Source organism: Girardinichthys multiradiatus, chromosome 19 (assembly GCF_021462225.1).
Source record: "Girardinichthys multiradiatus isolate DD_20200921_A chromosome 19, DD_fGirMul_XY1, whole genome shotgun sequence".
Taxonomy (NCBI): domain Eukaryota; kingdom Metazoa; phylum Chordata; class Actinopteri; order Cyprinodontiformes; family Goodeidae; genus Girardinichthys; species Girardinichthys multiradiatus.
The window spans coordinates 36,334,605-36,357,409 of NC_061811.1; the positions used below are offsets into that span (position 1 = coordinate 36,334,605).

General features: G+C 40.4%; 1 protein-coding gene across 3 annotated transcripts in view; it reads right to left on the reverse strand.

Annotated features, from left to right (window-relative positions):
* LOC124855725 (protein jagged-2-like) overlaps nt 1-22,805 on the reverse strand; it is an 86,527-nt gene that overhangs the window by 16,336 nt on the left and 47,386 nt on the right. For 2 of the 3 annotated variants that reach the window (XM_047345745.1, XM_047345744.1), the window contains exons 6-20: nt 16,742-16,872; nt 16,465-16,584; nt 16,246-16,359; nt 15,158-15,271; nt 12,621-12,734; nt 9,779-9,825; nt 8,673-8,846; nt 8,282-8,432; nt 8,004-8,168; nt 7,485-7,598; nt 5,746-5,859; nt 5,280-5,393; nt 5,042-5,155; nt 3,893-3,920; nt 868-953 (exon numbers count right to left, since the gene is read on the reverse strand). In XM_047345745.1, the coding sequence (XP_047201701.1) occupies nt 868-953; nt 3,893-3,920; nt 5,042-5,155; nt 5,280-5,393; nt 5,746-5,859; nt 7,485-7,598; nt 8,004-8,168; nt 8,282-8,432; nt 8,673-8,846; nt 9,779-9,825; nt 12,621-12,734; nt 15,158-15,271; nt 16,246-16,359; nt 16,465-16,584; nt 16,742-16,872 (1,700 nt within the window). The remainder of the gene's footprint in view (nt 1-867; nt 954-3,892; nt 3,921-5,041; nt 5,156-5,279; nt 5,394-5,745; nt 5,860-7,484; nt 7,599-8,003; nt 8,169-8,281; nt 8,433-8,672; nt 8,847-9,778; nt 9,826-12,620; nt 12,735-15,157; nt 15,272-16,245; nt 16,360-16,464; nt 16,585-16,741; nt 16,873-22,805) is intronic. The other variant, XM_047345746.1, reaches the window with a different exon arrangement.

The window sequence follows — 22,805 nt, forward strand, 5'->3', positions numbered from 1 at the left end:
AAAGCACATTAGCAAGGCCACTTCTGAATGACTTGGGAAAAAAATCACGTTTTGGAGTGACCTAGCCAAAGTCTGGAGTTTCAGATAGTTTACTATGACTTTAAAAATGTCGTTCATACTTAAAAACACTCAATGTGGCTGAATTAAAACATTTCTTCAAAGGAGGGTCAACCATAATTCCTCAGTGGTGATGTTATAGACTCTTGGCCAGGCATCACAAACTGTCACCTGTTGCTGCTAAGGTGGCACAACTAGTTATTAGGTTTGGGTGAAAATTAGGTTTTCCCAGAGGGACAAGTTGATGTGGGTCTTGTTTTACTTAAAGAATGAAATCATAATTAAAAAAACAGCTTTTTGGATTTACTCAGGTTGTCTTTATCCAATATCATTTTTATCAAACATTTGTTTGATGAAATATTTTGATGTGACTAAAGGAGAAATGGTAGAATAAATCTGCAAGTGAACAAACACCTTTATACAACTGTAATTTCTGGCCCCCAACTTGGGCTGAAAAACAACTGTAGCTTGGGTGCATTTTACTGTTTATTTTAAAATCTTTAGGAAGTTCCTTCAGTTTGATCCCAGTTTGGTCTGAAACTCTTTGAATGGATAACCCCCTGCTTCTGCAAAAGCTTCTTTGAAAGGCTGTCTCCTCAGAGACGTTTTGAGAGTGTCGGACCTACACAAGCTCTGACCTCAGCACAGTGGGGAAAGGTTAACACCTTCTTCCTAAAATGCTTTCAAATCTGTTGCCCAGAAACAATCGGCTCATGCTCCCCTGCTAAGGCCTTTCACCCCTGATTCCCCTTTCCAACCTCTGTGCCACCTGACCCCAGCCACAAGCAATTACAGTTCCCATGAACTCACTGATGCGACAGTCTGGTCCAGCAAATCCTGATGCACACTCACAGCGGAACCAGTTCACACCGTCAACACAGATGCCACCATTGTAGCTGCAAGGGTGAGAGGAGCAAAACCATTGTTCAGACACTTGTTTTTATTTTTTTTTGCATCTTTTTCCTAAATGGGTTAAAGCTTATTAGGTCTCTTCTAGAAGATATAATAATACTTTAAAAACAACTTCTACTGCAGGAAATAACATGGAAATTAGGAGCTAATTTTGGGGGCTTTTTTCTTTTTCTTAACCCTCCGATTAGCTTTAGGGTCAATTTGATCCCATTCAATGTTTGACATCTCTAAATAAAATGTTTGACATAATTTTGTTGGCTTCATATTTTGTGACTTTTCCTAATTAAATGGAAAAATATGGGTAAACATAAATTTTAAATGATAATGTTTATTTTGTCCTGTACACATGTATGCGTCAGTGTTCTTTGGGATCTATTTACCTCCAGGCTGTTTTAGCCTCATAAAGAGAAAGAAATGGTCATATTTTACATAGATATGGTTTGGATGATATTGAGGTCACTATAACATGACATTTCCTAATCTTCAAGAAACTTTAGGGTCCGAACGCTACATAACCATAACTACAGTAGTGCGAGAACCACTGATAGCTCACATGGCATGGAAAAGGGGAAACACTGCGAGAACTTTGATATTTCTTATACTGTGGAGGCGGGGAAATACTGTTCCCATGAAGATATTGGTACTTCACACAAGTTTGGGGTGGAGCGAACATATGAAAGCTTGCACGGCAGCCTTCTGAGCCATCTCTTTTGGTGCCGTGTGTGCTTTTGATTTCTGCTCTCTGGTAAACTGAAAATGACTTCTATGGAAAGGTTTTCTCTAAATAAAGTGCTGTCCAACTCTTTGACCATGAAGGTGACATAGAGGAGAACGTGTCTGAGACAGAGGATAACACTGAGGAGGACCCTGATTATGAGGCATCCTCCTTTGATGAGAATGACACCCTCAGTTGACCCTCCTATACTCTCTCAACTGCCAGCAAACACTATTTTGTAAAAATGAAAAGTTATTGTGGTGTGTCTCCCCACTTCCACAACATGGCAGACTTACGCAATAATGCTGTCACCAAAATGGTTCCAGGCCCCACCAGATATGCTGTCAGGCATGTCCAAGTCGTAAAACCAGCATCTGAACTGTTCAGAACACCATTAGTTGAAAATGATAAACTTGAGATGACAAATTTAGAGGGTAGGTGGTGTATGGAGATGGAACGAAGTGGATGGAACTAACTTACAAGCCTACATTGAATTACTCATTAGGGCAGGAGTGTACAAAAGGCCAAAAGCAGCAGCAAGTCTTTGGACTGCTGACACAGGAAGGGCAATTTCTCCATCAGCTATGTCTATAAATACCTTCCATGTTTTCTCCCGTGTCACACGCTTTGATGACAGAAAAACAAGGCAAGGCCGACGATACCGTGAGAAGCTTGCAGCAATTGTGTTTGTTTTTCCTGGGGTCAAATTAACCCTAAAAATAAAGCGTGTTGCTATTCTTGATAATAGAAGTTGCTTTTCATACGAAAACATTATATATCACAAAAATATGTAATAATATAAAGCCACTAGAACAACAATAAATAACTCTTACCTATTTTAGCTAAATCTATGAGATTTCATAGTGATCTGCATATTTCTTCATAGTCATGATAAAGGTAGTCTAGATGTATAAGGCAGGTAAGGCGGGAGTGGGGGGTTGTTTAAAGGCCTATTTGAGCAGCCAAGAAACAAACGAAGTACTTGACATATAAAGTTGGGAAACAATTTTAATTTTGATAATTTCTGGAGGTTTAAATTGCTGGGGTCAAATTGACCCCGAAGAAAAAAGATGTTTGTAAATTTGAAGGTAATAGGAGGGTTAAGTCTTTTTATATGTAATAAACTCTGCTACTGGTCTTCCCTTTGGGTTGGATGAGATGTAAGCTCAAGCTGGCGTAAATCCTGACATACCACATATAGTGACATACCATAGAGTGTCACACCCTCATCTGTGAACAGCTCCACTTCTTACACCCCACCCCAGGTTCTGGGCTCTGAATAGCTTAGGAGGCTTATCGTTACCTTGTTCTGCTTCTCTCCCTTTTCCTCCTCTCGCTGTCTAAACCTTAACCACCACTAATCCACCTGACAGTCAGGAAGCGCCAGGGTGGGAAGGGGAGCGGTTTGAAGGAGGCTTTTGCTTTAACTTTGCCAAAAAAAATCCCCTCTACAAAAAATTCCCTTCTTAAAAATAAAAAGGATTTTATATCCACTAATGGAATTGTTAAATAAATGAAATATGAAAACTTCAAAAGATGAATCTGCCATTTTTTATACACAAAGCAGCAGTCCCTAGGATACTCTTTGTGTATTGCCAGGAAGACCTTTCTTTTAACTCTGAGATGTCCAAAGGCTGCCAACATTTCCAAATGTAGGATGTCCCATGATTGCTTAAAGTGCAAATGAATAAAACAGAACAACTTTGTTTTAATATGTTCCACATTCTTGACATGTCCTGAAATTGTCAGTTCCTCATCGTTTTGAGGTAAAAGACTGACCAAAAACAGAATCTAACCTAAGCTATTTTTATATGTCACAGATGACTGTTTTATCCTTCTTTCAGACTCCTATTTTGCAATAAGAAAGGACAGTTCTGGAGTTGCACTGTAGTATCAAGGTTTGGTGCCTTAATCAGATTTGCAGACATGTTGCGTTCAACTGTAGGGTTAACCCTAACAATCTAAACATCTAAATGTGTGCAAAAGCTGAAATATCTTCTGAGTAGCCAACATAAAGCTCATAACAAAAGAAACAATTAGTTTAAACCCAAACTCTATGTCAATGTGTACTTCACCAAAGTGTGAGTTAAAGAGAAAGCTACCTGGAATTTAAAAGAAGATAAATATTATAAATTCAAATGGTAGATTTCTAAATAACAGGAGTAACCAGAACATAAATATATGTAATGTAATTCAGTTCTGTCTTACCATGGGTGTGGGTTGCAGTCATCGATATCTGCAAGGGAGAGGATGACAATAAAGGTTCAGATAATTTTATCTACACTGTAACAAAATGCTGTAAAAAAACATTGAAAATGGAACAGTAGTACTTTTATCAAAACCATACCGAACTGTATAATACAATGCATTCTGGGCAATATTTACTCTTTCATTTGAGATACTGTAATATACTGTAAACAGTATTGAATTATGGGAAATATTTCAGATTTAACAGTTAGAAAGCCTGTTATAACACAATTTACCGTATTTCTCGATAAGACATTGTGACATGTGGAAGCAAACGTTTTACTTGTCAGCAGATATCCAACTTAATCTACACTGAACACATCTGTGAATTAAAAGTCATTTAATCCATCTTGCAATTTTCTTTAACCTTTGTCATTTTGTGAGCCTATTTTAACTTGATATTGAACTTTTAATCGGGGTTCTCTTAATTCCCCTTACCATGTGATTGGAGAGCTAATAGCATAGAATAGATGCTAACGTTAAAATGACTTGGATAGTTTGAGCCAAATAAAATTTTTGGATACATGTTGGCCTTTGTAGGATGTGTTCACTTTTGTATTTTAAATTGTGTTGGCATATTTATGGTCAGCAGAACTGTGGTATACCATTATCTATGTTATGGAAGATTCATAGCCTTCATTTAATGTTTTAGGCTGACTGTTAGGTGAATGTAAAAGCCTGCTTGGAAAGGATTTGAGTTGAGTGAATGGATTGTTATTTGTCCGATGTATGCACTCTTATTTTACATTAAGGGCAACCCAAATCAGTCATTCTTTGGTCTACCTATAAATGCAAAAATTTAAATAAATTTCTAATTTATTTGACAAGTTTTATGATTTGGTGTAATAGGTTTTGCAAAGGAATAGCAAAATTCTATAGAAAATGCTACGATTACACTTTCATGTTTTTCATATTTTATTTGAATTTAGTTTTTAGTTTCTTTGAGTGATTATAGTGTTACCCAGGGTTCTCGCCAGCGCATTTCAGCGTAGCGGCCCGCTACACTGAAATGCGCTGGAAAGTGTCGGGGCTACGCTGAAATTAGGCCGCTACGCTCATTTTTTATGAGTGCAGTGGTTTGGAAGTTAGCCTCTAAACATGGTCACTTACTTTGTGCACAACTGGGCCCCTCCCAGCCATCCTTGCAGATGCAAGTGAAAGGTTCTCCTCCAACGCATGTTGCTCCGTTCTCACAAGGATCCAAATCACAAGTGCTGTTCTTAGCTAAAACAAAACAAGATTTTATCATCTCATCCACTGATTTACTTATGTCTAGCAACAATACCTTACACTACATCATTACTAACTGGGTTTTATGAATACAATGAGGGTACAAACAATGGCGGACCTGTGTTGCAGGTGGTTCCTGCCCACCCTGATGGGCAGCTGCACAGGAAAGAGTCTCCGCGGTCATAACAAGTTCCTCCGTTTCTGCACGTATTGGAGTCACACTGGCTCTCACCTGGAAAGCAGAAGACACGGTGTTGGTATTTGCCTTTCTGCCAGTGTTGATACGCATCTACATCCACTCCAAATATGACAAGGAAAGAATAGAAAGGGAAAACATGTCTGTAGACATGTAAACAGTACAGGTATCCTTCCTCACTCCAAAGACTAAGTAGCTAGTTGATAGCTCAAAAATATGACACCTGACATGCAAGGAATGTGATGGAAAATATATTGCATATTTTTCTGTGTGATGACTGACACTAATAAGTTTGTAGGTGGTAGGTTTTAATGTTTGTGGTAATCCCAGAAATGGCTGTTCAACATGTGCATAACTAAATGCAGTCACTGAGACAGGCTTGACTCACGTGAATGACAGTTATTTCCTTTCCAGTTATCTACACAGTTGCAGTAGAAATCATTAAATAGATCCACACACTGGCCTCCATTTTGACAAGGGTTGCTGCTGCACTCATTCACATCTGGAATGAAAGGGGAAATGAAAGATCATTTTGGGTTATGGAGAAGAATGTGGAGACTTAAAAAGGATAATGCGATTAGAAAAGATGGACAAATATTCCTCTTTGTTTTAAGTTTTCTCATTTAATATGGGTTCTACTCATTTCACCTCTTCGCCATCTCATTCCTTTGAAGTTTTGGTTATTTTGTGCCTGACTACTTTTAGTATAAAAGTATGCCCCCTACTCTTGGTCATTTTGTACAGACCATGTATCTGAACCCACCAGGGGGACATTTTGCACCCACTTTGAAATCCATCCATCAATTTTCTATACCTGCTTCTTCCATACTGTGTCATGGGGAAGCTGGTGCCTATCTCCAGCAGTCTATGAGCGAGAGGCGGGGTACACACTGGACAGGTCGCCAATCTATCACAGGGCAACACTGAGACATACAGGACAAACAACCATGCACACACCCATTCACACCTAAGGGCAATTGAGGGAGACCACATTAACCAAACAGTCATGTTTTTGGACTATGGGAGGAAACAGGAGTACCCAGAGAGAACCCACGCATTTATGGGATGAACATGCAAATTACATGCAGAAAGTCCACCAGCTGGTTAGTTGAACCAGGGACAATCTTGCTGCAAAGCAACAGTGCTACTAACTGTGCCACCAGGCAGCCCGACCTTTGAATAAAAAATATCTTTTTTATAAACTGCTCATAGTCTACAGTAAGGAAATGGAGTCACACTGCAGGTTTCCACTGAATAATGACTACCAGCAAGAGGTCACTAAGTTATTTGTGTTGTTCTAGGATCATAATCTATCATAACTTCTGAACTCAACTAGTCCAAACTGGAATCAGAACCAAAATAAATGGCAATAAAGTGTTAAATGAAATTTTCAGAAAATAATGTAAAATTAAATTAAATTATAAATAAGATTTTAGCATTTTTATCATCATATAATCCCAGAGCCTAGTGTTCCTCATACAGTGGAGTTAGTGGAATCATCTGCAAATGTGCACACATAAATGATGTGCTATATACAAGTCAAAAACAGAAAAAACAACATAGGACATAGTGTAAAAAATCCAAAGTGACTTCAGTCACACTTAAAATGCAAAAATGGTTTCAGACTTCACTTAAACTGAAGGTTTGACATAAGTCTTAACAATCTTTAAGTTAACAATCTTTATATCATCTAATCAGGAGTGGATGCAAGCTGGTATGTGAGGTACAGACTACAACCCTAACAGCTCATGTACTGCAATACCAGGTTTTGAAGGGAACAAGTTAGCAATTCCTGCACCACATCAAATATAATAAAACACCTGATATTTTTGGAGAGAGACCATATTAGATTTTATGGCACAATATAAATTGCATATGAGAGACTTGCTGGATTCAAAGTAATTCCTGAACAAATTATCAAGTAGCATCACTACTGAAGCCAGATGATGTGCATGTATTGGGAAGGCAGTTGATGCAGGTCTTTAGAAGAAAGCTGCTTTTTAATGTAACTTAAAAACAACATTTTTCCTCAAATTCCTACAGGACCTGTTTTACTTTGCTAGCAGAACTTTTCCTGACAACCAGACCCACATTTTGTCTCTGTTCTGTACAGCCACATACACTTACCAACATCACACAGGCCGCCCTCCCAACCGGCGGGACAGACACACTCGAAGGAGCTGATCCCATCAATGCAGGTGCCTCCGTTTTTACATGGGTATGAAGCACAGTCATTGATGTCTGTAGACAGAGTTACTATGTTAGGGAAGGTAGTTGCTAAAAAGAAAAAAAAAATAACATACAAAAGACGTTCCTTTTTTTTAAGAAGAAAAGAATTGCATTAACTGGTTTCAGTTTTTTAGCAGGTCAAAAACAATGTTTGACCACTGGGCATTTCAAGATAAGCACGTGTCCGTATTCTAGAACAGAATAGAGATTTTTAGTGGTAAAATAAAAAACTTGTGTAAACAGAACAAGAACAGTTTTTTCCTCTGGGTTTCTTACTTCTGCTATAAACCAAACTGAGATGGTGATGATTAGCAAGCGAAACATGAGCCTGAATTACCATAAGGCTTGTGGTTCCAAGTGATGGTAACTGGTGACAAATATAGAACATGTGTGAGTGTCAAGCTAATAATGACTCACTCTCGTGGCAGTAGGTGCCAGTGAATCCCGAATCGCAGGAGCAGCTGAAGTTCCCGGCAGGCAGGCTGATGCAGCGACCGTGTGGTCCACAAACATTTGATGAAATGTGCCACACTTGCTGCTGAGTGTCATTGGTTGCAACGGCAACAGTGCAGCTGTCAATAACTTTGGGTTACAGACAAGAAAAAGGTGAAAATCAGTTAGGCGCTGAGGTGAAGGCATCTGCCACTGGCTTTGAAAGAAATTCTTCTGAAATGATGTAGTAGGAGCTTTGCTACCTTCACACTGGTTAGTCTTGCAGTGGTCCTTTAGCTCAGAACAGGTTTTGCCTTCATAGTCATCAGAACAACTGCAGTAGAAGTCACCTTTTAGGCTGTGGCACTGGGCCTTGTTTCGGCAAGGGTTTGGATTACAACGATCATTCTGCACCTTCAGAGAAGAAATAAAAAACAGAAAGAAATTCGAACTTCCCTCAGAATCAATGTTAGTCAACATAAAAAAAAAATATTTTACACCCTATTGCATAGGTCTAATAGGTCTAACAGTTAGCAGCTAAGAGCTTTGTTGAAGCTCATAAACTGTAATCTTCTCAAAAATATTCTTAAAATTTTGTCTTGCCTCGTTCTTATAAACTGTCTCTACATCCCCAATATTTTACATGGTCCTCACCTCACAGGTTGTCCCAGTGAAGCCTTGTGGGCAGTCACACACAAAACCCTCCACTAGGGCATGACAGCGGCCGCCGTTTCTGCACGGACTGCTAGAACAACGATTCCTCTCAACCTCACAGTGGCGACCCACAAAGCCTGCCTGGCAAACACACTGGTAGCCTCTGGCCGTATTCTGGTACGAAGACAAGAAATGAGGTTCTCAGCAAGTCAGTCACCAGATCTAACAGCTGCCAAAACTAACTGAATGTTAGCTTCCAAGAAAAAAAATATGTAAACATTCAGAAACTGTTTTTAACACAGTTCTCTAACTCAAAAGAAAGGAACAGACAAACATTTGTTTCTGTTTTAGAGATCTTGATCTTTTAATCTGAATCTTTTCACTGAATATTCCTAAAATGTGAAATTATTGCATTTCAGTTTTCGTTTAAATTTGCTTTATTTATATAGCCAGTTTACCGCAGAAGTAATCTCAGGGCACTTCACAACAAAGGTGTAATTCATATTTAAATATCTAGAATTTAAGTCAGCCCAAATCATGCAGTTCAGTCTAAAGATGGGTTGCTTCCAGTGTCAAGGTATGGTACAATTTCAAATCCACTAAAATCTTCTATCATTCCCACACTTTATAGTTGAGTTTCCTGCTGTCCTTCCTACACATTTCACTTAGTTACTAGAGAGAAAAAAATCAGATCACTTAATTTAAACTAAAGATTCACCACATAAAAATCCTGCTAAAGTAACTCTTTATATTATCGGACTGTGAGGAGCTTATTCTGACCCACGTCTAATTCAGTCCTCCAGTAGCAATGAACTTAGTTCAAAACAACTTTACAGACCCAGCAACTCAACAAAAGTCCAGCTTAGGGTCAACAATAATTTATTAATAATACTAATTATTTCATAATTCATATAAAATGCAGTATAATGTAGTAGTTGTTGGCAGTTTTAACACATAGTAGTGCCTGGTAGGTTAATTAAGAGGCATGTTAGGTTTAGGTAACAGCTGAAGCCAGTTGAAAGCTGTGCCAGTGCTTGTTCTTGTATTCATTTAAAAAAAAAAAAGCACCAACAGAATGTTCATAAAATATGAGAAGTGGGTCTCACCTTACAGGTACCTCCATTCAGACACTGTCCATGGCAGCTGTTCATATCTGTGGAAACATCGAGAGTTTTCAAATGCAGTTCAACAGAGAAGGAGACAGAACACACACTGCTGGAGAAACATGCAGCTGCTACAAGAAAGAATAGGGAACAGTCAGAGCAGGGGGATATACCCAGAAGAGAGGTAAGATTGAGAGGAAGAAGAATGTGCAACTGAGTCACAAATGACTAAACAGAGATTTACATTTTTTCTAGAAGCTGTACAGGTCCTTCTCAGAAAATTAGCATATTGTGATAAAGTTCATTATTTTCTATAATGTAATGATGAAAATTTAACATTCATATATTTTAGATTCATTGCACACTAACTGAAATATTTCAGGTCTTTTATTGTCTTAATACGGATGATTGTGGCATACAGCTCATGAAAACCCAAAATTCCTATCTCACAAAATTAGCATATTTCATCCGACCAATAAAAGAAAAGTGTTTTTAATACAAAAAACGTCAACCTTCAAATAATCATGTACAGTTATACACTCAATACTTGGTCGGGAATCCTTTTGCAGAAATGACTGCTTCAATGCGGCGTGGCATGGAGGCAATCAGCCTGTGGCACTGCTGAGGTCTTATGGAGGCCCAGGATGCTTCGATAGCGGCCTTTAGCTCATCCAGAGTGTTGGGTCTTGAGTCTCTCAACGTTCTCTTCACAATATCCCACAGATTCTCTATGGGGTTCAGGTCAGGAGAGTTGGCAGGCCAATTGAGCACAGTGATACCATGGTCAGTAAACCATTTACCAGTGGTTTTGGCACTGTGAGCAGGTGCCAGGTCGTGCTGAAAAACGAAATCTTCATCTCCATAAAGCTTTTCAGCAGATGGAAGCATGAAGTGCTCCAAAATCTCCTGATAGCTAGCTGCATTGACCCTGCCCTTGATAAAACACAGTGGACCAACACCAGCAGCTGACACGGCACCCCAGACCATCACTGACTGTGGGTACTTGACACTGGACTCCTGGCATTTTGGCATTTCCTTCTCCCCAGTCTTCCTCCAGACTCTGGCACGTTGATTTCCGAATGACATGCAGAATTTGCTTTCATCCGAAAAAAGTACTTTGGACCACTGAGCAACAGTCCAGTGCTGCTTCTCTGTAGCCCAGGTCTGGGGAATGCGGCACCTGTAGCCCATTTCCTGCACACGCCTGTGCACGGTGGCTCTGGATGTTTCTACTCCAGACTCAGTCCACTGCTTCCGCAGGTCCCCCAAGGTCTGGAATCGGCCCTTCTCCACAATCTTCCTCAGGGTCCGGTCACCTCTTCTCGTTGTGCAGCGTTTTCTGCCACACTTTTTCCTTCCCACAGACTTTCCACTGAGGTGCCTTGATACAGCACTCTGGGAACAGCCTATTTGTTCAGAAATGTCTTTCTGTGTCTTACCCTCTTGCTTGAGGGAGTCAATAGTGGCCTTCTGGACAGCAGTCAGGTCGGCAGTCTTACCCATGATTGGGGTTTTGAGTGATAAACCAGGCTGGGAGTTTTAAAGGCCTCAGGAATCTTTTACAGGTGTTTAGAGTTAACTCGTTGATTCAGATGATTAGGTTCATAGCTCGTTTAGAGACCCTTTTAATAATATGCTAATTTTGTGAGATAGGAATTTTGGGTTTTCATGAGCTGTATGCCAAAATCATCTGTATTAAGACAATAAAAGACCTGAAATATTTCAGTTAGTGTGCAATGAATCTAAAATATATGAATGTTAAATTTTCATCATGACATTATGGAAAATAATGAACTTTATCACAATATGCTAATTTTTTGAGAAGGACCTGTAGGTTTAGTCAGAGACCCTGGAGCCCAGCTGATGTGTGTAAACAGCCAGCACAAAGGTATGAGACTAAAGTCAGAAAAAGAAATTCCAGCAACCTTTACTGACCTGTTTGTTTTTAAGTTTACATCCACTGATCATCAACATTAATGTCATATTAAATTGGGGCTTTTTTATGATGCATTTGAAGCATTCTTTCATCAGGTAGAATGACAACGCCACAAGCAAATTAAATGAATGAAAAAATAGCAATTGGAGCATAACATTACCTTTATTTTGGACTTTCTCTAATCCATATAGTGAAAATGATGCATACTGATTAATATATATATATATACATAAAATTCTCTCCTAATTTGGTGAATGTCAACTCGGATGCCACCAAGGATCAAGCCGGAGGAGTCAAGGTGAGGCTTTTCACACTAAGAACACCTGCTGTCAAGCATGGTGCTGACAGCCTGTTTCACTGTCAGTGGTGCTAATGTATTGGATGGAAAAATAAAAATGGTCTGCCTCCACATTCTTCAACTTCAAACCAAAAGCTAGAAGTTGAAACTTGGACACCACTGGACAGTAATCCTAAACGCATATCCCTGGTTTTGGAAAGGGTAAAGCAGGCTAACACAGAATATAGCAAACGTCAACTATATTTAAAATCTTTGGACAGAGCCATGAACCATGTCTGAGCCAGGAAGCCAACCAAATTAACTGAGGCTTGTTTATGGCTAGAATAAAAGTCTATTTTTCTGTAACTTGCTAAGGGAAGTTTAACAAAAGATTAATGATGGTGTATGCATATACTTGATCCTGCATGTACAATTTATGCGGCTGGGATTAGAGAAATTCCATGATATGTTCCTATATTTGAAACAAACTGTATGAGAGAGAAAACCCAGACATATAATGTGATGGCAGTGGAGCAGAGGCTAGTCAGTAAAGGCACAGCGTTTCAGCTTGGAGTGATACAGCCAGGTGGGAAACAGACTGAAGACCAATACATTTCTGAATTCATACTGACTGATGTGACAGTTGTGGCCCACCCATCCACGAAAGCAGGCACAGTGATATCCACCAATCAAATTTTTGCAAGAATAAGCATTGAGGCAAGGCTTCCCCGCACACTCATTAACGTCTGCAAAGCAGAGACGAGAGACACAAAGACAGGGAATGAGAGCTGAGAACCTGATAAGAAGCCCCATCACCAAGCACAGCTTTATTACATATACTTTACTGAAATCAAAGTTTTACATATCTTCACATTTCATTAATGCTTATATTCACCTCTGCTGTTTAGTGATATGTCTTGGCAATCCAGATCTTTCATTTAAACACATTTAGTAGCCAATTACAAATGAAAACAAATATACGTTTCCTCTCCAGATTTTCTTTTTTGATCAGAGATTGGTCAATGCTATGTAAGTCTCATACTACAGTTATGTAGTATGAGATTTTGGTACAACTTTGAGTTGATGTTGAATGGTGCTGACCCCTCTCCCTCAGGGTTAATGTGTCTCTGTTGCATTCCCTAAAGGCCAACCTGTGGCATTCCAAGCGGTCAGTTTCAGAGGCAGCACTTACTGCGCCGCTTCATCAACTAAAACCAACACAGTGCATTAATAGTACTCCCAAGAGGTAAGTGACACCTGTTGGCCTACTGAAATGAAACACCCAGAACCCTTTCCTTCACCCTCTGCCACCAAACCATCTCTCTGTCTGCCACAGGTACCCCTCTGCACACATAGGAAAGTTGCTGCTAGGGGTTGTTTGCTTGCTAGTGTTTCCGTGGTGAGGCTGAATGGGCAGATTGAGGTGTTGCCTCACCGCAGAGCATTTGCTCCTCTGCTACATCCTATCTGGAGCCAGGACCCCCCGCCCCCGGAGGACGGACAATATTTGCTCTCAAGGCCAGCAGCTGCCAAGCCGGAGGTTATTTTTAGCTTTACTCAAGTCACCTGGCTTGGGTTGCAGATGATACCTCTGATGGGGATGGGTACAGACAACACACACCACTAAGTCACCAACTTATATGCACACGCACGCTTACACAAACACACAGAGTGGTGTGCATTTGGATTCATCCCCCTTACTCCGATACCCCTAAATGGCATCCAGTACAAAAAGCTGCCTTTAGAAGTCACCCACTTGTAAAAAGAGTCAAGCAGTGTATGATTAAATCACAGTCTGCAGTAGCTGCAGCTGTTCTGTTTCTGGCCTCAAAGGTTTGTTAGAGAACATTAGAGAACAAACAGCATCACGAAGACCAAGGAACACAGCAGACAGGTCATGGAGAAAGTTGTAGAGAAGTCAAAGCGGGGTTAGGTTCTAGAACAATGTTCCAAGCTTTGAAAATCTCACAGAGCTCTGTTCAATCCATCATCGGGACATGGAGAGAGGATGGACCAACTGCAGACCTACCAAGACATGGACGTCCACCTAAACTGGCAGGCTGGGCAAGGAGAGCATTAACCTGAGAAGCAGCCAAGAGGCCTATGTTAACTCTGGAGGAGCTACAGAGACCCACAGCTCAGGTGGGAGAATCTGTTGACAGGATAACTATTATTATGCAGTACAAAAATCTGGCTTGTATGTAAGAGGGGCAAGAAGAAGGTCATTAAAAACAATCATAGGACATTCGTTTTAGGAGCACAGTAAACAGTAAGAAGGTGCTCTGTTTAGATGAGACCAAAATTGAACTTTTTGGTCAAAATCTTGGACTCACTATCCACAGTGAAACATATTGATGGCAGAATTATGCTGTGGGGATGCTTTTCTTCAGCAATGACTGGGGAGCTGTTTTTAGTTACTGAGAAGATGGATGGAGCTAAATCCAGGAAAATCCTGGAAGAAAACCTGTCAGAGGCTGCAGAAGACTTGACACTGGGATAGAAGACAACCACCCTAAACATACAGCCAGACATACAATGGAATGGTTTAGATAAAAGCCTATTCATGTGTTACAATGGCCTAGTCAAAGTCCAGATCTGACTGAGGATCTGCAGTAAGACTTAAAAAACGTTCCCAGATGCTCTCAATCCAACCTGACTGAGTTTGAGCTGTTTTGCACAAACGAATGATCAAAGATTTCCGTCTGTAGATGTTCAAAGCAGAAACTAACCCCAAAAGACCTGCAGCTCGAACTGGTTCTACTAAATATTGAATCAGAGGGGCTTAATACAAATGCACACCACATTTTTCAGATTTGTACTTGTGCAATGTTTAGAAAACTGGATAATTATCCTTCTACTTCAGTTATATACTTTGTATTGGTTTAATGTGACAAAATGTGGACGGGTGAAAAATTTTCCAAGGCACTGTGCAGCTTTGAAATGAAATGCCCTTCTGTAAAAATACTTAATCTTAACCAACATAGCAGGTCACTGTTGGTGCAACGCACACTGATGCACACCAGCATTGTCACAGCAAAAGGTCATCTCACATGCACAAGTTAGCAATACAATGCTTAAACTGTCCAGGCTGTCTCTGAAAGCCTGTGTTTTATTCAGGAAAAAAAGTCTTCTGCTGGTATTGGTCTGTCTGTGGATGACAGAAACATACCAATCTGGCAGGTCTTTCCTGTCCACTGTGAAGGGCAGAGGCATTCAAAGCTGTTTTCCATGTCGATGCAGGTCCCTCCATGAGCACAGGGGGAGGAGGCACATTCATCTGTGTCTGAAACAAAGACTAGCATTAAAGACATGGTCATAATCACATCAGTTCATCTGTTGATCAAATACACAATATGCTTAAGGGATAGATGTACTATCACTATGGAGCTGGTACATTAAAGGCATGGGCTGAGTGGTTCTTCGGTCTGTCTTTGTTTTCCATTTCTGAGAGTTCTGTAGATATCCACTGAGAAAACAGCTTCTGACCAGAATCAAACGATTTTCAGCTTGGCTGGCCCTGACCAGTGACCTTTTTCTGACCAGTGGACACACTACACTTAAACACTACCACATCACGCTGACAACAACACTCTTGTTGTGGACGCTGTTACTAAGGGGAGAAGACTCAAAGTCAGCTATTCTCACTATCAGTGAGGAAGCTTTAACAGGTAACTGTATTTTGTACAACATGTAGAGACATGTCTGCCAATGCTTTGGGGCATGAGTTAGCAGATAACGGGAAGCCTGTCCATCTGTCATGGAACATGCTGTTTTATGAGTTATTGATTACCTATCTGCATGTTCAGTCAGTGGGGAGTCGGAGCCACACTGTCTCAGAATGCCGCGACTAGCTTAGTTTTTTTAAGACAACTGGACTGCATTTGATGATCTTTTGTATAAAATTTAAAAAGAACATTAAAAGCCAAACTAGATAATTCAACTGTGCACAAGTATTTTTCAAACCACCATTTGAGAGGGAGGTTAGAGAAGGAGGGGATCACCCAGGGCATATTTGACTGCTGGAGTTGGCCGCCAGAACCTCCGAGACCCTGAGCAGCATCAAGCTGGTATAATAAAAGGGGATGAAATGTTTGTTCAGTCATTTAGGTTTCTTTAGGTTTCCTGTCTGTTGTTCCTTATTGCTGTACACTACACAAGCTCCCACCAATGGAAAGCACTTGCTGGTTACTTAGCTCGTTCTATCTGGTCCTTTATGTCTGAACTGAGGGGGGCCCAAACATCTCTTCTGCCTCTCACCTTCGGCACAGGTCGGTCCAGACCAGCCAGCAGGACAGTGACACTCAAACCCTGAAGGGACTTCATGACACGTCCCTCCGTTGGCACAGGGGTTAGAAAGGCAAGCGTGCTCCGCTAGAAAGAGAGTTCTTATTTCAAATTAATTCTGTTTTAAGGAACTCTGCTGCAGTAGAACCATCACACTGATTAGTTTTTAGTGGGTTTTATTAACATACTTACCAATCTCACAGTTTTTGCCAGAGTAGCCATCAGGACAAGCACAGTTGTATTCATCTGGCTCTGTGTTCATGCATGTTCCTCCATTCTTACAGGGCTGATTGGTTCCACAATAGTTCAGATCTGTGCACCAAAAACACTAATGAACTTTATAAATTACACTGCAGCTTTGTGCAGTTTCTCTTCTGGAATGGGACAATCACATACAACCTGTTTATGTTCAAAAAGAACTGAACTGTATTTATAAATCTGTTTAAATAAAATCAAAGATAAATCTGACCTTTATCACAAAGCAGTCCACCCCAGTTCTTCTCACAGGTACACAGCCAGGGCTCAGTACAGGTACCATGAACACATCCAGGGTATGGCAGGCACCTGTCACAAAGCGGGCCATCCCACCCATAGTTACACCTGGAACACATGTGCATTATTATTGGATATTGTTCATACAAACCACCTTCAAAAGAATTCACACCCCTGCACCCGTTACGCCGTTTGTCATGTTACAACCACCAACTTCTTTAACTGCACTGTATTTGTTGGGACTGATTGTGATAACCCCATTTATAAGGCTTGAAATCACACTTATTAAGCCTGACAGGGCACACCTGTGAAGTGAAAACCATTTCAGGTGACTACCTCTTGAAGCTCATCGCCAAGAGTGTGTGGAGCAGTAATCAAAGCAAAAGGTGGCTACTTTGAAGAACCTAGAATATAAGACATATTTTCAGTTGTTTCACAATTTTTTGTTCAGTATATAATTCCACATGTGTTAATTCATAGTTTTGATTCCTTCAGTGTGAAGCTACAATATTCATAGTCATGACAATAAAGGCAACTCTTTGAATGAGAAGGTGTGTCCAAACCTTTGGTCTGTACTATATATATATAGGCAGTTCCAACTGCAGGTCTGTTTGGGTTTGTCTCTACCAGCTCAGAACATCTGCAGAGAGACATTTCTGCCTATTCTTCTTTGAAAAATAGGACAAGCTCAGTCTGGTTCAATAGAGAGTGTCTGTGGACAAAAACATTAAAGACTTGCTGCAGATTTTAGTCAGGACTTTAACTAGGCCATTCTAACAAGTGAATATGTTTTGGTTGTGAATATGTTTTGGTTGTAGCTTTGGATGTATGTTTAGGGTTGTTGTGCTGGAAGGTGAAACTCCACCCTAATCTCAAGTCTTCTGCAGCCTCTAACAGGTTTTCTTCCAGTATTGTCCTGGATTAAACTCCATCCATCTTCCCATCCGCTTCCCTGTCCCTGCTAAATCAACGTGTTTTGCATTTGGCAAAAAGTTTAGTTTTGGTCTCTTTTGAGCACAGCACCTTTTTTCACGTGTTTGCTGTGTCCCCTACATAGCTTTTGGTAAACTGCCTATCTGCTCCGCCAGAGTTACCATGGCCCTCTTGGCTGCTTCTCTGATTAATCGTCTTCTTGCCCAGCCCAATAAAAACTTTAATGGATCTATATGGCGTCACATTCCTGCCAAAAATCAGAGGAGCGTATTAAGCAATCATAACTGCGCATCTTTTAATCGAGAGAGCGCATGGCTCTGATCGAGGGCGTGCACCTTTATTCGAGAGCCTTTGAACGCAGCACAGCGAGCAGTAAAACATACCCTCTGCACCCATCTGTTTGTTCTCACAGAAAAATTATGCTCTTTCGCTCTGTTTAGTGGGCGTATTTGTCAGTTGGGGGCAGAAACTCTTCTGATTAATCTGATTGGCTGGATTTTCGCACCCGGCACAGGACATTGCCTTATAGGAGAAGAAGAAGAGCAGGGAAGGTGACGTGGATTCAAAGCGTTGAAGAAAACGAGGAATAAATAAGAAGGTAAGGAAAGGAAAAGTTGGTTGTTGATTGCAACACTTTTTTACCGGTGATATTTATTTTATTTATATTTTTCAAGGGTGTCCTCTAAGGATGTTTATTTTTCTATGTGTTTCTAAGTGTTTGAAATTTCTGACTGTATCCTATGTTGCATTCTGAGCCGGATGTCTCAACAAAATTTTATTATGGTCTCATAATGACAGTAAAGATTCTTGAATGATTATTGATTACTTTATTAGCAATCGGTTAGCTGTAGATATGCTAAATTAATTAGCCTGAGACAATTTCTAATTGTAAATGTCGAAATCTCAACACTAACAGTATGTCTCTGAGAGGAGGTTTTCTCTAAACTCTGGATGCTGATTATAATAAACGTTTTATTGACATTGTTGTTTGATACAGTTGAGGACAGCATTAAAGAATTCATTGTGAGATGTCAGAGGAAGTGAGTCTCACACCACTCTTAACATCTGTAATAATCTTGATTTCTTTTTAGATAAATGTCACTGGTAAAAAAAAGTGTTGCAATCAACAACCAGCTTTTCCTTTCCTTACCTTCTTATTTAGTCCTTGTTTTCTTCAACGCTTTGAATCCACATCACCTTCCCTACTCTTCTTCTTCTCCTATAAGGCAATGTCCTGTGCCGGCTGCGACCGCATATGAGGTGAAAATCCGGCCAATCAGATCAATCAGAAGAGTTTCTGCCCCCAACTGACAAATACGCCCACTAAACAGAGCGAGAGAGCATAATTTTTCCGTGAGAACGAACAGATGGGTGCATGGGGTATGTTTTACTGCTCACTGTGCCGCGTTCAAAGGCTCTCAAATAAAGGTGCACGCCCTCGATTAGAGCTATGCGCTCTCTCGATTAAAAGATGCGCTGTTGTGATTGCTTAATATGCTCCTCTGATTTTTGGCAGGAATGTGACACCATAGGTCGACGTTGTTTGGAGCCAGTGAAGAGTGCTGGATACCATATTGATGCACAGACTGCACAGACGAGTGCTGACAAAGCAGAGCGTCACAACAGTGATCTGCTTCCAGAACATCATCATCATCAAACTGAGTGAACACATACCAACAGAGGACATTGCTAAACAAAACAGACACTGTTTATTGTGTGTGTATGTGTGTGTGTGTGTGTGCCGGTTAGTTGTGTGGAACAAGAGTTTGTCGTCTTGAAGGGGAGGCCTGCACAGGGTTAGCTAATCTGTTGGTTTATGCCAGCTCTCTGTTATTTCAAGGCCACTGGTCAACATTGCCCCCACCTGTCCTGTCATTTCTCTGTTGGGTCTATCTTTGGAAAAGACCCACCTCCCTGTACACCCCAGCCAATTCACCCCTAACCCCCCTCTACCTCCACAAACACTTCAAAATAGATGCTGATCAAACAGCAGCGATTTACCGTAGCAAGCTGTTGTGAGGAGGGTAGTACACAGTAGAAACAGGGAAAAACTGGAGGCCCTAGTTTAATCACTAAACTGCAACTGAATAATGACACATAACAGTCCAGCCTGATGATTGAGCTGTTTTACATGTTGTCTGTCATTTATCTGCGTACCTAGTGTTGCTAGAATTGCTGCAATTCTTACAATTAAAGCTTCACATAATAGAACCCGGACCAAATTGGGGCCCTGTCAAAAAAACAACCACACATGCCCAGAAAGTTGGCTTTTATGCACAGGTTGCAAAAGTATTCATACACATAAAAACTGTTCACATTCCATCACATAAAACAAACGTCATAGTATTTTATTAGGGATTTATGTGACAGTCTAAAACAAAGTACCTACCAGTGAAGTGGAAGGAAAGGTATGCAGGGTTATTAAAATTGTTCACATACATTTGTGTAACCACCCCGATTCTGATACCCCACCAGGACAGCAACTGCTTTCAAAAGTCAACTAATTAGTGAATAGAGTTTAGATGCATGTGTAATTGCAGCTGTTCTGTTTCTGGTTTGTTAGAGAACATTAGAGAACAAACAGCATCATGAAGACCAAGGAACACAGCAGACAGGTCAGGGAGAAGGTTGGGGAGAGGTTTAAAGCAAGCTTAGGTTGCAATATTCAAAGCTTTGAACATCTCGCAGGGCTCTGTTAAATCCTTCATCTGAACATGGAAAGAGAATGGAACAAATGCAGAACTATCAAGACATGGAGGTCCACCTAAACTGGCAGGCTGCTCTAGTAGAGCATTAATCAGGGAAGCAACCAAGAGGCCCATGCTAACTCAGTTGGTGTGCAGAGTTTCACATCTCAGGTGGGAGAATCTGTCAACAGAACAACTATTAGCATTACAGTCCACAAATCTGACCTGTGTGGAAGAAAGTGGAAACAAAAAACCCATTGTTGAAAGGAAAGCCAGGAGAATTCTTGTTTGCAGGTTGGCACCTTTCCATGTAGGGAAAGCGGTGCTCTGGTCTGATGAGGCAAAACTTACATTTTCAGCTTCCATGAAAAACAGTGTGAGGTGGAAACCAAACACTGCACATGATCCTTAATACCGTCCTCACACTGAAACATGATGGTGGCAGCATCATGCTATGGGGAAATATTACTTTAGTAGGGACAGGGAAGCTGCTCGGAGATAATCTGCAGCTGTAATTGCAGTGGGGTCTGCAAAGCTTTGGCTCAGAGAGTGTACCAACCAATAATTCATAATGATAAAAATAAAAATTCCCTGACCACAAAATAAAAATCCTGTAAATAAATGAATAAATAATGATAATACATACATCTGAATCTGTGTTAACTTTTCCATTTTAAGTGTTATTAGTAATAGCTATATTTAATCTACTTATATTGAAAGTTGCATTTTTTCCCTATTTTATGGTGCCCCCTAGAGGCCACTGCACCCTTAGTATTTGCCTAAATTGCCTATTGGGCCAGCCAGCTCTGGTCTGGAGATCTGTCTATGGTGTACCCCAGGGGTTCTCAAAGTGGGGGTCAGGACCCCCTGTGAGGTTGCAAGACATCAAGTAGGCGGTCGCCAGATAATTTTTTTATAATCATTGTGATGTGACCGCTGAGTGGTATGGAGGGCCAAAAGGAACAACATTTTAAAAATAAATATGAAAAAATAAATATGCATGATCTATGAAATAAAGTACCATGAAATGTCCCATTAAATCATTAAATAATATATAATGCAATGAAATAATCCAATGTCATTTAAAAAACTAAATATTAATATACGAGTGAGTTTTCACTTTATATTTTAGAAATAAATATAGAGTGTAAAAATTATTTGTATTTTTAGGGAGTCACCAGTCTCATGCACTGTTATTTTGGGGGACACAGGCTGAAAAGTTTGGGAATCCCTGGGTACCCTCTCTTTGAAATATTATGTAATATGATTACAGTTATTTTTTTAAACATGGATCTTGCATGCCAAATTTTAAAGGTTTTATTTGAAAAGGAAATCTGAAAATGATACATCCTTACCCTTCCATTTCATTTCTGGGTTCTACTTTGTATCGGCCTGTCACCTAAAATCCCAATTCAATACACTAAAGTTTGTAATTATAATGTGATGAAATGAGATAAAGTTGAAAAACCTTTCAAGGCAGTGCATACAGCCTGTCCAAGGTGCATGAAAATAACCTGAATCTGATGTCAGTAAATATGTAGCAGAGTTTGGAGAGTGACGGAGTGGTTTTGTCCAGCTCCGCGGTTAGCGGCAGTGCGCTGCACACTGTCAGCCTCTGCAGCAGCGGTGTGGACAGTCTGTCTGGCTGCAGTGAGGGTGAGGGAGAGCATAGAAATGGTTTCAGGCAGCCACAAGCCAAGGGGTGGCATAACCCACAAGCCCTGTCGCAGTCCAATCAACAGAGGAGGCCCTGGGGGCCATCCAGAGCCTAAAATACCCCGCTTGGCCACAACGCCCACCCCTCAGATGCACCACGCCCAGGTGGGCAGAAGCAGAGGTAGAGGGGGCTGCTGTACAGTCTGTGAGTGCATGTGGCAACACTGAATTAGTTACAGGCAGGTCTCACACCCAAATCCAGCAGACGGACTTAGCCTGTTGTTGCCTGACTACGGGTTTAGTAGTGTCAAACGCAAGAGTGTAGGTTGTGTCAGAAACTAGAGCAAACCCATCTGGCTCTTTTTAAGAAACAAGTATGTGGACTTTGAGTCACAATCACTGTCGTCCATTTTCAAGGTTAACAACAAAAATGTTGAGACATTTTAATTATGTATAAGAATTGTATGTTTTTAGTGATGTCACATGAATTAAAAGAAAGTGGAACCTTAAGATACATCTGAAAAATTCTAATTCTGAGTGTAAAACAAAGGAAAAAGGACATGAACTGAAAAAAGCCTTTCTATATCGTAAATACTCTGTAAACAGTTTCCCTTTCTAATTTTTAACAATACCTGAACCAAGTGCTTGAAAGACCCAACAAAAATCTGGTTTTCCCATTGCATTATAAGAAAAACCTTATTCTGTGTCCGTTTTCCTAAATTTAGATAATGACCCAGAAATCCATAATAAAGAAGCTCTTTTCCT